Consider the following 13,269-nt stretch of genomic DNA (forward strand, 5'->3'; position numbering starts at 1 on the left):
CAGAGCATTCCCTATAAAGGCAAAAGGAACCCAGCAGAATTCAGAAGGAATTGTGGTGCTGGGTGGGCCTTCAAAGCAGAGAGCTAGAAATGATCGCATTGCTGTTGGGAGAAATGTGGTGGGGATGGAGTCTGCACTGTGTGTTCCTCAGGATATTCTGGGCTGCTGCTTCTTTTAATAAAGATATCTAAGAATCATTTTATTTGTAATTAACTGGGGATAAGACTATTATTACCTCTTCCTCTGCACTATAAATCATCATTAAAAAAAACAGGAAACAACTCTCATTTAAGAATTCATTACCATGCAAGCAATGGACCAGGGAGATAGTGGAGATAAAACCAGGGCAAGATTCACCTGTCTGTGGCCTGACAGAGTGGCCAGAGGGGAGGGCGAGGCTACAGAAGAGGCCTCAGCATCAACATGAGACAGTCTGTCACAGACTCAAAACAAGAAGAGAAGACAAAGGAGGTAAGACAAGTGACTAGCTTAGAGTATCATCTGAGCTATTTTTCAAAAAAGTTTTTAAACATTTCATTAAGTTTGTCCTCCTCCCACCCCCATCCCCATCTATTTCCCTTTGGGAGAAGTAACTGGGCCATGTGCTTGATTTAGGGATGGGCAGGCAGGGGAGATGCTGTGAGACAGTTTTGTGTGCCAGTCAGCAAGAAGAAAACAGAAACCTTAACTGCTCCTCAGCAGGTGGTGACTATGGAAAGAGTAGTGGCCCCTCAGGCTTTGAAGAGGGGGATGTTCACAACAGAAACAAACCCCAACTCCCAGAAACTGTCCTCTCTCCCACCTCCCGTCATACTTGCCCCTACAGCTTCCCTGACTACTGCGCAGGCTGCATCTGATGCCTGGGACCTCAGGCAGTGCACTTGTTAACTGGTTAACTGCCTAGCAGGGGAGGGAGTAGGGATGGGTACTCCTGAATTTGCTGCTAGGGAGAAGTGAGCCTCAAAGTCCGAAATATAATTTTGATCCCATTTCTCTTAAAGTGTGGCAAATGGATTATTTGTTCATTTTTTCATTCATTCAGCAAATATTCCTTGAGGGTTGACTGAGGGCTATATAGTATGCTAGGACCTGAAAAATTGGTGGTTGTGCCGATTTGGATGTATTATGTCCCCCAAAATGCCATTATCTTTGATGCAATCTTGTGTGGGCAGACATATTAGTGTTGATTAGATTGTAATTCTTCGATTGTTTCCATGGAGATGTGACCCACCCAACTGTAGGTGATAACCCTGATTAGATAATTTCCATAGAGGCGTGGCCCTGTCCATTCAGCACGGGCCTTGATTAGTTCACTGGAGCCCTATAAAAGCTCCGAAGGAGTGGGCTTGCTAAAGCCAAGAGGGACACTTGGAAGAACACACTGGAACTGAGAGGAGCTTCAGTTTACAGAGACATTTTGGAGACCACCCTTGAAAGCAGACTTTTACTCCAGAGAAGCTAAGAGAGGACCAACGCCCCAAGAACAACTGAGAGTGACATTTTTGAGGAGCTGAAACCCAGGGAGGAATGTCCTGGAAGAAAGCCATTTTGAAACCAGAACTCCAGAGCAGACGCCAGCCACTTGCCTTCCCAGCTGACAGGTTTTCTGGACGCCACTGGCCATCCTCCAGTGAAGGTCACCGATTGTTGATGCCTTACCTCGGACACTTTATGGCCTTAAGACTGTAACTGTGTAACCAAATAAACCCCCTTTATAAAAGCCAGTCCATTTCTGGTGTTTTGCATTCTGACAGCATTGGCAAACTAGAACATTGGTGAAGCAAGAATGACACAGGTCTCTGACCTCAGGGAGCTTATAGTCTAGCAGGGGAGAAGACAATTATACTACATTATCATAAGTGCTATGATGGGGGCAGGTATACAGGTGCCCTGAGAGCAGAAAGAAATGGTTGGCATGTAGGTTGGCAATAAATATTTGTGGAAAGGAATGAATGAATGATATATTGTCCTATGAATATTACATTTCAAGCAGGTCATTAAGCAGGCTTCTGTGGTCAGGCCTGGGAACCCAGTTGCCAGAAGGAACATGGCTTGGGTCTTGGAATGTACTGTCCCACAGAACAAACCATCTTGAGAAATGAGCTTTGGGAACACAACCCGTTAATAAGCAGGGGACACTTCTGGATCCATGTGCTTTAAAAGTGTTCTGGCTGTTTCTTTTGCCCTGCTCCCACTCTACAATAGGTACCTGTTCCTGGGTGTTTGAGGCTTTCATGCAACTTGGAGGTTGTGACACACTGAGGAACAGAGGCTAGAAGACACAGGAGGACAAAAAATTCCCTGGAGTGTGGGGAAGGGCTGTAGTACTTGCCTGAATGGCACCAAGGTTTTCAATGAGCTGTTCAGGAGTAGAAGATCCAAGGAGCACAGAGCTCACACCCTCGTTTCTCAGGCACCACGCTGGGAAGAGAGAACACTGGGTCAGAATGTCAGAGCACTTTTGATTATTGATTACCTTATAAACACCAGCTAGAGCTATCATCTTTGCAGTCAAATTTTATTAACTTGTTTGGGGAGGATCAATAGTGTACTTTAGGATTAGAAGCCTCAGCAGCACCCCCTGTGGTGTAGACAATTTGACAGAATCTGTGCTTTTGAACCGTGTGCTCAGGGCTGTTCTGCCTTCTGCCTGACACCTTGCCCCAATGCCTGGGGCATCTGTACCCCAGGAACACAATCTTGTTCCTGAAAGCACCCAATACTTCTCAGCAGCAGACATCTTAACCCGTTTCTGCTTTGGTTGACAATATGCAGTCTTTTCATCTTATTAGTGCTCTCATGTCTCCCTCATCTGTTGTGTGGTGACCTTGTAGACGCTGGATGTCTAGTTCCTTCGTTTCCACCCACCTGTCACCCCTCTCTTGCCTCCCTTTCATCCTAATACGAGATCTATCCTGTGGTTGATTATCTAAATTACCCCCCCAACAACCTTCAACCCCTTCACTCCTCAACTTCTCCTCTAGCAAATCCCCATCAGTACTGCATCTGTGTTTTCTGCTCCTACCCCAGGGCAGCTGAGTATGCTGGAGAATCACGCAGCCCCTTAGTCCAGTGCTTCTGTAGATTCACGTCTCCATCCCCCACTCCTTCCTACCCTCACCCTCTCCACCCACTGAGCCCTTGCACAACCGGGTGAGCCTTTCTCTTGCCTTGGTCACCTCCTTTCTTCTTTTCCTGAAGTGACCTTACAACCTCCACCCTTCTCCTTAAACCCTCTATTCAACCTCTGCCCTGTCACTCTGAGCAGATGACTTTGCTTTATACTTTGTTTAGACGGTAAAGCCCACTAGATGGGATACTCCTTAATTTCCCACTCTCCTACCTACACAAGAATCTACCTCTACATCCTCCAGTTTCAGAGGATGACGTGTTTGGTTTCTGTCCAAAGCCAAGCTCTACTGCTGCCCTTGGTCCATCTCCTCCTGTTTTTTTTTTAATTCCCCTTTCTTCTGGATTTTAAATCTCTTACTATTCCCTTCCTCTCTGTTAACAAAGCATGCGCAAATCTTTTCCATTCTAAAATCAGCTTCCTTTGACCCTCCCTGCCTTCCTCAAGGCTGCCCCATCCTTTTTCCTTTCTTAATCTAAAAGGTAATTTAGACTCCCTTACACCCCTTCCTCATACTCCAGTCACCTTCTGACCTTGCCTCTAAAGCCAGGGTCACCAGGAACCTCCTTATGGTTACAGTGGACTCATCCTTAGCTGCCTGAGAGTAGCCGTGTCTCCAGACTCACAGGTGCAGTGTCTGCTGGACATCCCTGCTGTTTCACAGCACTGCAAACTTCTTGCTACTAAGCCTGTGCTTCTTGCATTCTCAGTCTCATTTGGGGGTATCACCAGCAACTTGGCCTCCCTACCTAGGAACCTGGGGGTTATCCTTAGGGGTATTTCTTTTCTAATTCTACAGCTTCTTTTAATTGTCAAGTCTAGCTGATTATCTCTCAAATATTTCCCAGTTTAGTGGTTTGCAAACTTTAGCATGCATCAGAATCATCTGGAGGGCTTGTGGAAACATCCCGAGTTTCTGATTCAGAAAGTCTGGGGGTGTAGCCCGAGAACTGGTATTTCTGACAAGCTCCCAGGTGATGCTGATGTTGCTGATCCAGGGAACATGATTTCTTTTTTTAAACAACTTTATTGAGATTTAATTTACAGACCAAAAATTTCACCCATTTCACTGTACAATTCCATAATTTTTACTAAATTTATCAAGTGTGCAGTTTTTAATCCACTACTAGAACATTTCCATCACCCCAATAAGATTCCTCCTGACCACTTACAGTTCATCCCCATCTCCACCCTCAGGCAATCACTATTCTACTGACTTGAGATTTGCCTTTTCTGGACATTTCACCTAAGTGGAATCATACAATGTGTGGTCTTTTGTGGCTTCTTCCACTCAGCATAATGTTTGTGAGGTTCGTCCATGTATGTGTGTAGTATGTATCAGTATTTCATGTCTTTTTAAAGCTGAATAGTATTTCATTGTGTGGAGACAGGTACCCTTTCTGAGAATCACTGCTTTGGTTCTGCTCCATCCCCGTCACCACTGCCCCCAGTCAGGCCCTCACCATCTCTTTCCTACATAACTGGCTTTGCCATCTCTTGCTTGGATGGTCCCCTTCAAATCCAGGTTGCACACATCCAGCAGCTGTCTCTCCAAGCACAAATCTGGTCATGTCACTTCTGCCTCCAAATTCTGCAGCATGTCCTTGATACAATTGTTGTCTTATAAAATGAAGTCCTCATTTCTTACCCAGGCAAGCCTTATCTTATTGCCTCCCTCTCCAGCTTCATATCTCATCACTCCCCACCTCGAACTTTGTGCTACAGAAGCACTGAATGCTAAATAGATCCTTCCCAACCCCAAATATATCATGCTTTTTTTTTCCTCTCTGAGCTCCTAGCTCAAGCTGTCCCCTTTGCTTGGAATGTCTTTTTGCCTCCTCTCTTCCTTTGCCTTACTAATGTTTACTCATCATTTGAAAGTAAACAGGGGTACTGTCTTCTAAAATTCTTCCCTGAACCACAAGCTTGCTTGGGAGCCCCTTTTCTTTGCTTCCAATGAGTTTTTCTCAAATATTTTACTACCAAATTATATCAAAATTCTGTTTATTTCTTGACTTGCCCACCAGTCTATGAGCTGTGACTTGTTGGATGCCAGCAGTTGGATGCCAGCACCAAGCCCAATGTCTGACACACAGTAGGCACTTATTAAATGTTTGTTGAGTAAAAATAGACATGGATGATTGATGGAGGCCCCTGAGACGACTTCTCCCATTTGCTTAAAGTTCTGCTGTCAGCTGAAACTTTTAAGCTGTTACCATGCCCTGGCCTTTTATGGCATTTAGTAAATCTTTCCACCTGGGCAAAATAATGCTCTATAAAGGCAACAGGCCAAGTGATCCAGGGCACTTTTTTTTTTTGGGGGGGGGGGGGCTGTGTTATTTCCTGCTTTGCCCTCGGAACTCTTTTTGGCCCTAATGGGAGTTCTGAATGGAAAGAGATGTTGAGTAAATGGGTAAATTACCACCCATAAACCACCTGATGTCAGCAACAGCAAGTGCAGGGACAGGGCTGCTGGACATAGGAGAACCCACTAGGCAGAGCTCGCCAACTCCGTGGGTAGCACCTGCGGATGATTCTGGAGAATTAGCAACTCGAATCAAGCGGTGGGGAAGCAGAGTGCCCCTGGCAGACACATCCAGAGTGCCTGTCAGCAAGGTGTGAATGTGTGACTTGAGGAGCCAGCACACAGTTGGATTCAAGTTGTGCGTTTCTTGCCGGGGAGGATCGCCCCCTCCAGTCTGCTCGTTTCTAGCAGATCAAAGGTAATATGCCTAGAAATAATTTCCTTTTTGGTTCTGTGAGTTCTGTGGTTAAAAACAAATCACTTGTTTATAAAGAAAGGGGGATTAAAAAAAGGCAGGAAGAAGACATCTCAGGGCACAGAGAAAAGAAGAGAAAAAAAGCATTCTAATTTAAACTCAGACTGTGAAGGTCTTTCATGTAAGTTTGTCATCCAGTGAAAGTCTAAAATTTTGTAAGGATTTCTTCCATGGAGAGAGAATTTTCTTTCATCAATTTCAGAACTAAATTCAGTGGTTGAATTCATGTTACCACCGAAAAATGGTGTTTATGACCGTGCAGAAAATGTTTTCCTGCTTGTGCATGTCACGTTCACCATGTGCCACGGCTAGGAGCCAACAAAGCTTCAGGTCTCGGGTATCTAAATGTTTGTAAAAACATCACCATCATCGTCGCTACCACTTACTGAGCACCTACTCTTTCCTTTACAGACATAATTTTCCTTTATTCAACTTGCTTGTAAAATATGTGTTACTATATCCATTTTACAGATGAGAACATTGATGATCAGGTTAAGTAACTCACCTATGGTCAAATAACTACTGTTTTTTACTGAGCTTGTTAAAGCTGTAAGGATTTTTTTAGGAAACAATTAAAGCCACTGTCATACATATGCTCAGGCATGTGGCATTTCCATCTTCCCATGACAGTTAACTGCAGCACCATCTCTGCTTTCCAACCTCAGAAGTGCCAAGCATCCAACAAATAGCCTGTTAAGTTTTTTTATTTGCACAGAACTTATCTTTTACTTTTTATCTCATTGGGTTGCTGTAAATGATTTGTCCCAATTCCTGCTACTTCTTAATCTTTAGCATTTTTCCCCTAGAATCTACACCCACTTGACTCCTTTCTTAAAGCTGTCACATGAATTCTATCTTCAGTTTCTTCATTCGTAAAGTAGATGTTTTTAATAATAGCATATTCTTTGTTAACATCTGTTAAAAGGGGCTAGTGATAGTGTGCACCTCAGAGGGCCACTTTGAGGATTAAATCAGACTATGAACATAATGTGCTTAGCACAGAGCCTGGAAAATATCCCCTAGGAAGGGAACTGAAAGTCTAAATGCTCCGCTGTCCAGTTCAGCAGGTACTAGCCACGTGTGGCTATTGAGCACCTGGGATGTGGTTAGTGTGAGGTGAGATGTGCTATAGGTATAAAATATGTCCTTGATTTTGAAGACTTAGTAGGGGAAAAAAGTGTGTAAAAATATCTTATTAATAATCTTTTATATTCATTGCATGGTGACATGACAATATTTTGGATATGAGCTGTTAGGCTAACTAAAATGCACGATTAAAATTAATTTCACTGTTTCCTTTTTATTTTTTTTTAAATGTGGCCATTAGAAAATTAAATATTATGTGTGGCTTGCATTATATTTCTGTTGGACAGTGCTGGTGCCCATGGTTTTTAATTGCTGCCAGTGATCATGACACCTCAGTGACTCCACCATGTCAGAAGAGCAATTTTAATGGTCCCTGAAGAAGGTATAAGGGGAAGGTTCTCCTCGAGGTCAGACTGTGCCGCAGTAGCTTTGGACTTTGGTCACAGCCCTGTGACCAACCCTGGCTTAGCTTCACCAGGGGTGGAAACTTGAGCCAGAAGTAATGGATGTCACCAGAGAGTTCAGGTGAGCACGTGTGTGTTTTCACTGATATATTCTTGTTTTAATGGTTCTGTAAGGGATGAGGAGCTTGGAAGAAAGAAAACCATTTTAGCATGTAGAAAATTTCAGGGAACCCTGATTAGCCAGGAGTTTACACAACATAGATCAGTGTGTCCCTGCATAATATAAGTGATCACGATACTATCATCATAGAGGTGTAGATCAGCAATACAAAGGTATATTTCCTGTGATCGCAGCAGAGGGGTTTTTCCCTCTCCTTAGTGGTTTTCTTACCAACAGCGAGCTGAGGTAATGTGCATCCCAGACGCTCAGCAATGGGTGAAAGGTCTTTTAGCTTGTTCTGCTGTTTTCTCCCTTCTTCACTTACAATTCTTTCCTTCAACCACTGGTAGCACTGGGGATAAGAATAACATTTAAATGTCAATGTCTTGTAAGGGTTTGATATCGAAGGTTGTTATAATCAATAAAATTTTAATCAGAACCTCACAGTGAACTCCTGAATCTTCTTGACTCTGACCCTTATGTTTCTCAGTGTCAAGGATGCCTATGTCTTCAAGCAAAGAAATGTTCCCCACAGTTGTGCTTCTTGTTTGTTGGTTCAAAACAGATGGATTTTTTTTTTTTTTGAAATAAATTCAAACTTACAGCAACATTGCAAAAATAATACAAACCCCATACACAGAACTCCAGCATACCCCAACCCCCTCCACCGATACCCCAATCTACCAACTTTAATATTTTGTCACTTTACCATTTCTTTCCCTCCCTCCCTCCCTCCCTGTCTATCATCCATCACTATTGCTCTGTCTTCTGAACATATGAGAGCAAGTTGCACACATCCTTGAACAAATAATTCACATATACATTTCCTATGAACAAGAATATTCATTTATGTAATCACATTAAGTGTATTTAAGAAGTTCAAGAAATTTAACATTGATAGAAAGCTTACATTCTATATTTCATTTTTTTCCCTATGTCCCAATTGTGTCCTTTTGAGACTTTTCTCCTCTATTCTTAGATCTCCTCCAGGATCATCTATGGCATTTAATTGTCATTATCTATTTAGACTGTCTTTTTTTTTCAATTGTGGAAACATATACACAGCACAAATCTTCCCATTCCAACCCCTCCCAAGCATTCCATTTAGTGGGATTAATCACATTCACAATGTTGCAATGCCATCACCTTCCCACTATCCATTACTAGAAATTTCCCTTCACCCCAAACAGAAACCCTACACTCATTTCTTATTAACTCCCCATTGCCCCTTCCCCACTTCTTGTAACCCATACTCTACTTTTCATCTCTATGATCATATTCTCTGATACTTTGTGTTTACCGTGGGGCTTAAATTTAACATCTTAAGTCTGCAACAATCTTGTTTTCTTTGATACCAACTTAACTTCAATAGGACACATAAACTATGTCCTTATACTCCTCCATTCTCCCACCTTTATGTAGTTCTTGTCAAAAATTACATATTTTACACTGAGTCCAAAACCACTGATTATCATTACACTTAATGTATTTTAGATCCTATAGGAAGTAAATAGTGGAGTTACAAATAAAAAATACAGTAGTATTGGTATTTATATTTATCATGTGATCTTTTCTGGAAATCTTTATTTCTTCATGTGCTTTCAGTCAATTGTTTAGTGTCCCTTCCTTTCAGCCTGCACAATTCCCTTTAGCATTTCTTATAGGACTGATCTACTGGTGAAGTCCGTCAGCTTTTGATTATCTGGGAATGTTTTCATCTTCCCCTCATTTTTAACCTCCAGGTGTTTATGAATTTTCTAAGTCTCTGATGGTTATTGACTTCTATTTGTATTCCATTGTGGTCAGAGAATGTGCTTTGAATAATTTCATTTTTTTTTAAATTTATTGAGGCTTGTTGTATGTCCTAGTCTATGGTCTATTCTGGAGACAGCTCTGTGATCACTAGAGAGGAATGTGTGTCCTGGTAATTTGGGATGTAATGTTCTATATATGTCTGTTAAATTCCTCTATATCTCTCTCTCCTTTGTTTCTCTGTCGGTAAAGCTCCCTTTAGTATCTGAAGTAGGGCAGGTCTTTTATTAGCAAAATCTCTCAGCATTTGTCTGTCTGAAAAATTTAAGCTCTCCCTTAAATTTGAAGGAGAGCTTTGCTGGATAAAGTATGCTTGGTTGGAAATTTTTCTCTCTCAGAATTTTAAATATGTCATGCCACTGCCTTCTCGCCTCCATGGTGGCCACTGAATAGTCACTACTTAGTCTTACGTTGTTTCCTTTGTATGTGGTGAATTGCTTTTCTCTTGCTGCTTTCAGAACTTGCTCCTTCTCTTCAGTATTTGAGAGTCTGATCAGAATATGTCTTGTTGTGGGTTTATTTGGATTTATTCTATTTGGAGTTCAGTGGGCATTTATGGTTTGTGTATTTATATTGTGTAGAGGGTTTGGGAAGTTTTCCCCAACAATTTCTTTGAATACTCTTTCTAGACCTTTACCCTTCTCTTCCCCTTCTGGAACACCAATGAGTCTTATATTTGGATGTTTTATTTTATCTATCATATCCCTGAGATCCATTTCAATTTTTTCAATTTTTTCCCCATTCTTTCTTTTGTTCTTTCATTTTCTGTTCTGTGGTTCTTGAGGTCGCTGAGTCATTGTTCAGCTTCCTCTAGTCTTGTATTATGAGTATCCAGAGTCTTTTTAATTTGGCCAACAGTTTCTTTTATTTTCATAAGATCATCTATTTTTTTATTTACTATTGCAATTTCTTCTTTATGCTCTTCTAGGGTCTTCTTCATGTCCTTTATATCCTGTGCCATGCTCTCATTGTTTGTCTTTAGTTCTTTGATTAATTGCTACAAGTACTGTGTCTCCTCTGATCTTTTGATTTGGGTGTTCGGGTTTCGGTTATCCATATTGTCTGGTTTTATCATAGACTTTAAAATTTTCTGTTGTTTTTGGGCTCTTGGCATTTGCTTTACTTGATAGTGTTCTTTTAGGATATGAAGGATTATTGCAACCCCAATCTCTAATTTGTCAGATCTACAGTTTGGTGGTGTACACTTTCTCTAACTAACCAGCAGATGGCGTCTGCGAGTCACCTATTCCCCTCAAGTCAGTTCTCCCAAACTTTGTCTTTGTGGTGTGTGGGGGTCTGGTTCTTGTGGGGTCCAATTGGTGCACCAAGTTTGGGTGTGTTGTTGATGCTGTCCGCCCTGAATGTGGGGCGTGTGTCTGAGTGGTTAGGGAGGCAGGGCAGCTTTAATAATCAAACCTCCCAGGTGCTCCTGGAGATTTAAGGCTGCTGCAAGAGTCTAAACCTTCATTTCAGTCTTGCCACAGATTGTCTCTGCCGCTGACACACAAGTCCTTGGTATTGGTGTAGGGTCCCTGGGACTTCCGAGTGGGTCCCTCTTCCTAGCCGTGCCCTTCCAAGGCCTCTGCTGGGGGAAGGCTGTGCTACGTCGCAAGTATGCGCCATTCCTTAAGGGAAACCCTGGGCTGCCGGGCCATGCAGGGGTATTCTGAGCCTGCTGTAAAGATGGCTGAGTGGGGCGTGTTAATTTCCCCCTTTTCACACAGCTCCGCCTTCCCAGCTCCAGGGCAACCAGCTGTGGGCACGTGAAAGGAAACTGTCCACGCCCAATATTGTGGCATGTGCGCGGTGTTGCGGGAAACACTTCCTGTCACACTGGGTCCCTTGGTGCGGCTCTGGTCTGGGGCTCCGGTGCCAGGCAGGAGCGTTCCCAGCCCACCGGGAAGACGGCTGCAAGGGGCATGGTTTTTTTCTCCTTTTGGCTCACCTCTGCCTTCCTCACTCTGAGACAATTAGCAGTGGGTCCATGAAAGGCTATCTTCCATGCCAGATAATGAGGCATTCACACAACCCGTTCCTGCTGCGCTTCACTGTGTGGTTCTTGCTGCTGTATCTGCAGCTGCTCCTGGGATTTTTTTAAAAAAGAACTAGTCTGCCTCCAAATGCCAACCCACAGCTTCCCCACACCACAGCGTGGCTGCCGGACATTCAGCAGGTTCTCTCACTCATTTCAGAATGCAGACTCCTGGTTTCAAACAAGTGCACGGTCCCTGTAGATTTAGCAGACCTTGTCCAGCTGGTGCATCCCTGGAACTGGTGTTCTGGGTCACTCTCTGGCTTTTATCTAGTATTTTTCAAGAAGGTGTTTTTTTGTCCTGTCTCTCCTAGCCACCATCTTAGGTTCTCTCCCAGACTGATTTTTGACTAATATTCACTATTGGAATAAATCACCATGCATAAAAATTGTTAAAATCCTGAGATATAATCAATCATATCCTAGTCTGCAAGTAGTTTCTTATTTAGAATGTAGGAAAAAAATGCATTTACATTTCACCAAGCTCTATTATGTTTCCTTTTTGTCAAGAAAGCAGGGTGCCTAGCTTTCTGCTCAAAGGAAGCCGTTATCTTACATTCTTGCTCTAGCTATCTTTTTCCCTCTTGCCTTCAATTCACTCCTAATCTCCTTTTCTTCTTATAATGGGGCTTTATTGTTAGCTTCCTTGGCTCCTTCCTAGAAGCAGACTGGGTATAACTGATAGGTACCAAGTACATTTTTCTAATTTTAAAGTGGACAAATAATTTCTCAAGTGTGTATTACCTATTGTATAACTATTGAAATTTTATAAAAAAGTAAGGAAATTCAAGACAGGAAACTATTCTTTAAAACTTATGAGAAGAGACCAACCCTGCTCTGTAAGCTTTTAAGTGAGCTTAATTTCCTAAATATAAGAAGAAAAATCTTTCAGAACTTCTCAACGCCCTACTTCCCAAAAGGCTCTGCTTTTACTATGAAACAGGGAACAATACGCACTTCCGTACAAAGCCAGCACTAAACAGCAACGTCCGAAAGAAAAGAATTTCTGTAAGCATCTGTTTTAGTAAAAATAATAAAAATCATACCACTGTGTGGCTCTGTGGACCTCCTCTGTTGAGTGTCCTTGTGACAATCGCCAGCACAGAACTTTTCCTTCTCACAGGACAGGAAACCCAGCAATTAGCCGTCATGTCACACGCACTCCACCCAAATGATTTCAATAGGCTGCTGGCTTTTGTTTTCCAAGTATTTTTTCCCTTCCTTCTAAGACAGTATTTCCAAAGAAGAGGTAACCACATTATGCTTTATGATGATTTTTGGAATGATTCTGCAGCTGTGAGTGAGAGAAAGGGCGAGCCGCCCCAGTTCTGTTCACCTCTGACATCTCAAAGCCTTCGTGGTCTGGCTCCTCATGAGAGCTTTCCATGCGGAGATGGCGAAGAGTTTTCCCAGCCTCAACTACGGGAAGCTTTGGCTTCTTCCAAGAGGAAGGGTGGACTGCAGCATCTCTCCAGAGATGACAGCTGATGGCAGTGGTGATGGGGTGGACAGTTATGCACAATGAACACTGCCTTGGGTCCAGGCTGCCTGCCCAGAGCGGACACTGCATAACTCAGAACTTGCTTTTGCCGCCTTCGATGAGGAACACATCACCAATCTTCACTTAAGTTTCATAACATCCTTCAGGGGTCCACTATCTTTCAATGTTATTTTTTTTTTTAAGTTGAAAACTAGTAGTCAAATGCTTTTTGAACAATTGCTTTTATTATAACCAGGAGAGTGCCTGAGGTTTCAATATATATCAAACACATAAAGAACAGCTGATTTATTTATCAACCGTATGGAATGTTCCATTTGTGAACTGTTATGTCATTATATGTGATTCATTTTTTAAATTGTTATTT

General features: G+C 42.5%; 1 protein-coding gene across 1 annotated transcript in view; it reads right to left on the reverse strand.

Annotated features, from left to right (window-relative positions):
• KCNAB1 (potassium voltage-gated channel subfamily A member regulatory beta subunit 1) overlaps positions 1 to 13,269 on the reverse strand; it is a 287,116-nt gene that overhangs the window by 6,413 nt on the left and 267,434 nt on the right. Inside the window, 2 exon segments of the mRNA XM_037842046.1 lie at positions 2,333 to 2,421; positions 7,792 to 7,912. Coding sequence (XP_037697974.1) covers positions 2,333 to 2,421; positions 7,792 to 7,912 — 210 coding nt within the window.

This window comes from Choloepus didactylus, chromosome 1 (assembly GCF_015220235.1).
Source record: "Choloepus didactylus isolate mChoDid1 chromosome 1, mChoDid1.pri, whole genome shotgun sequence".
NCBI lineage: Eukaryota > Metazoa > Chordata > Mammalia > Pilosa > Megalonychidae > Choloepus > Choloepus didactylus.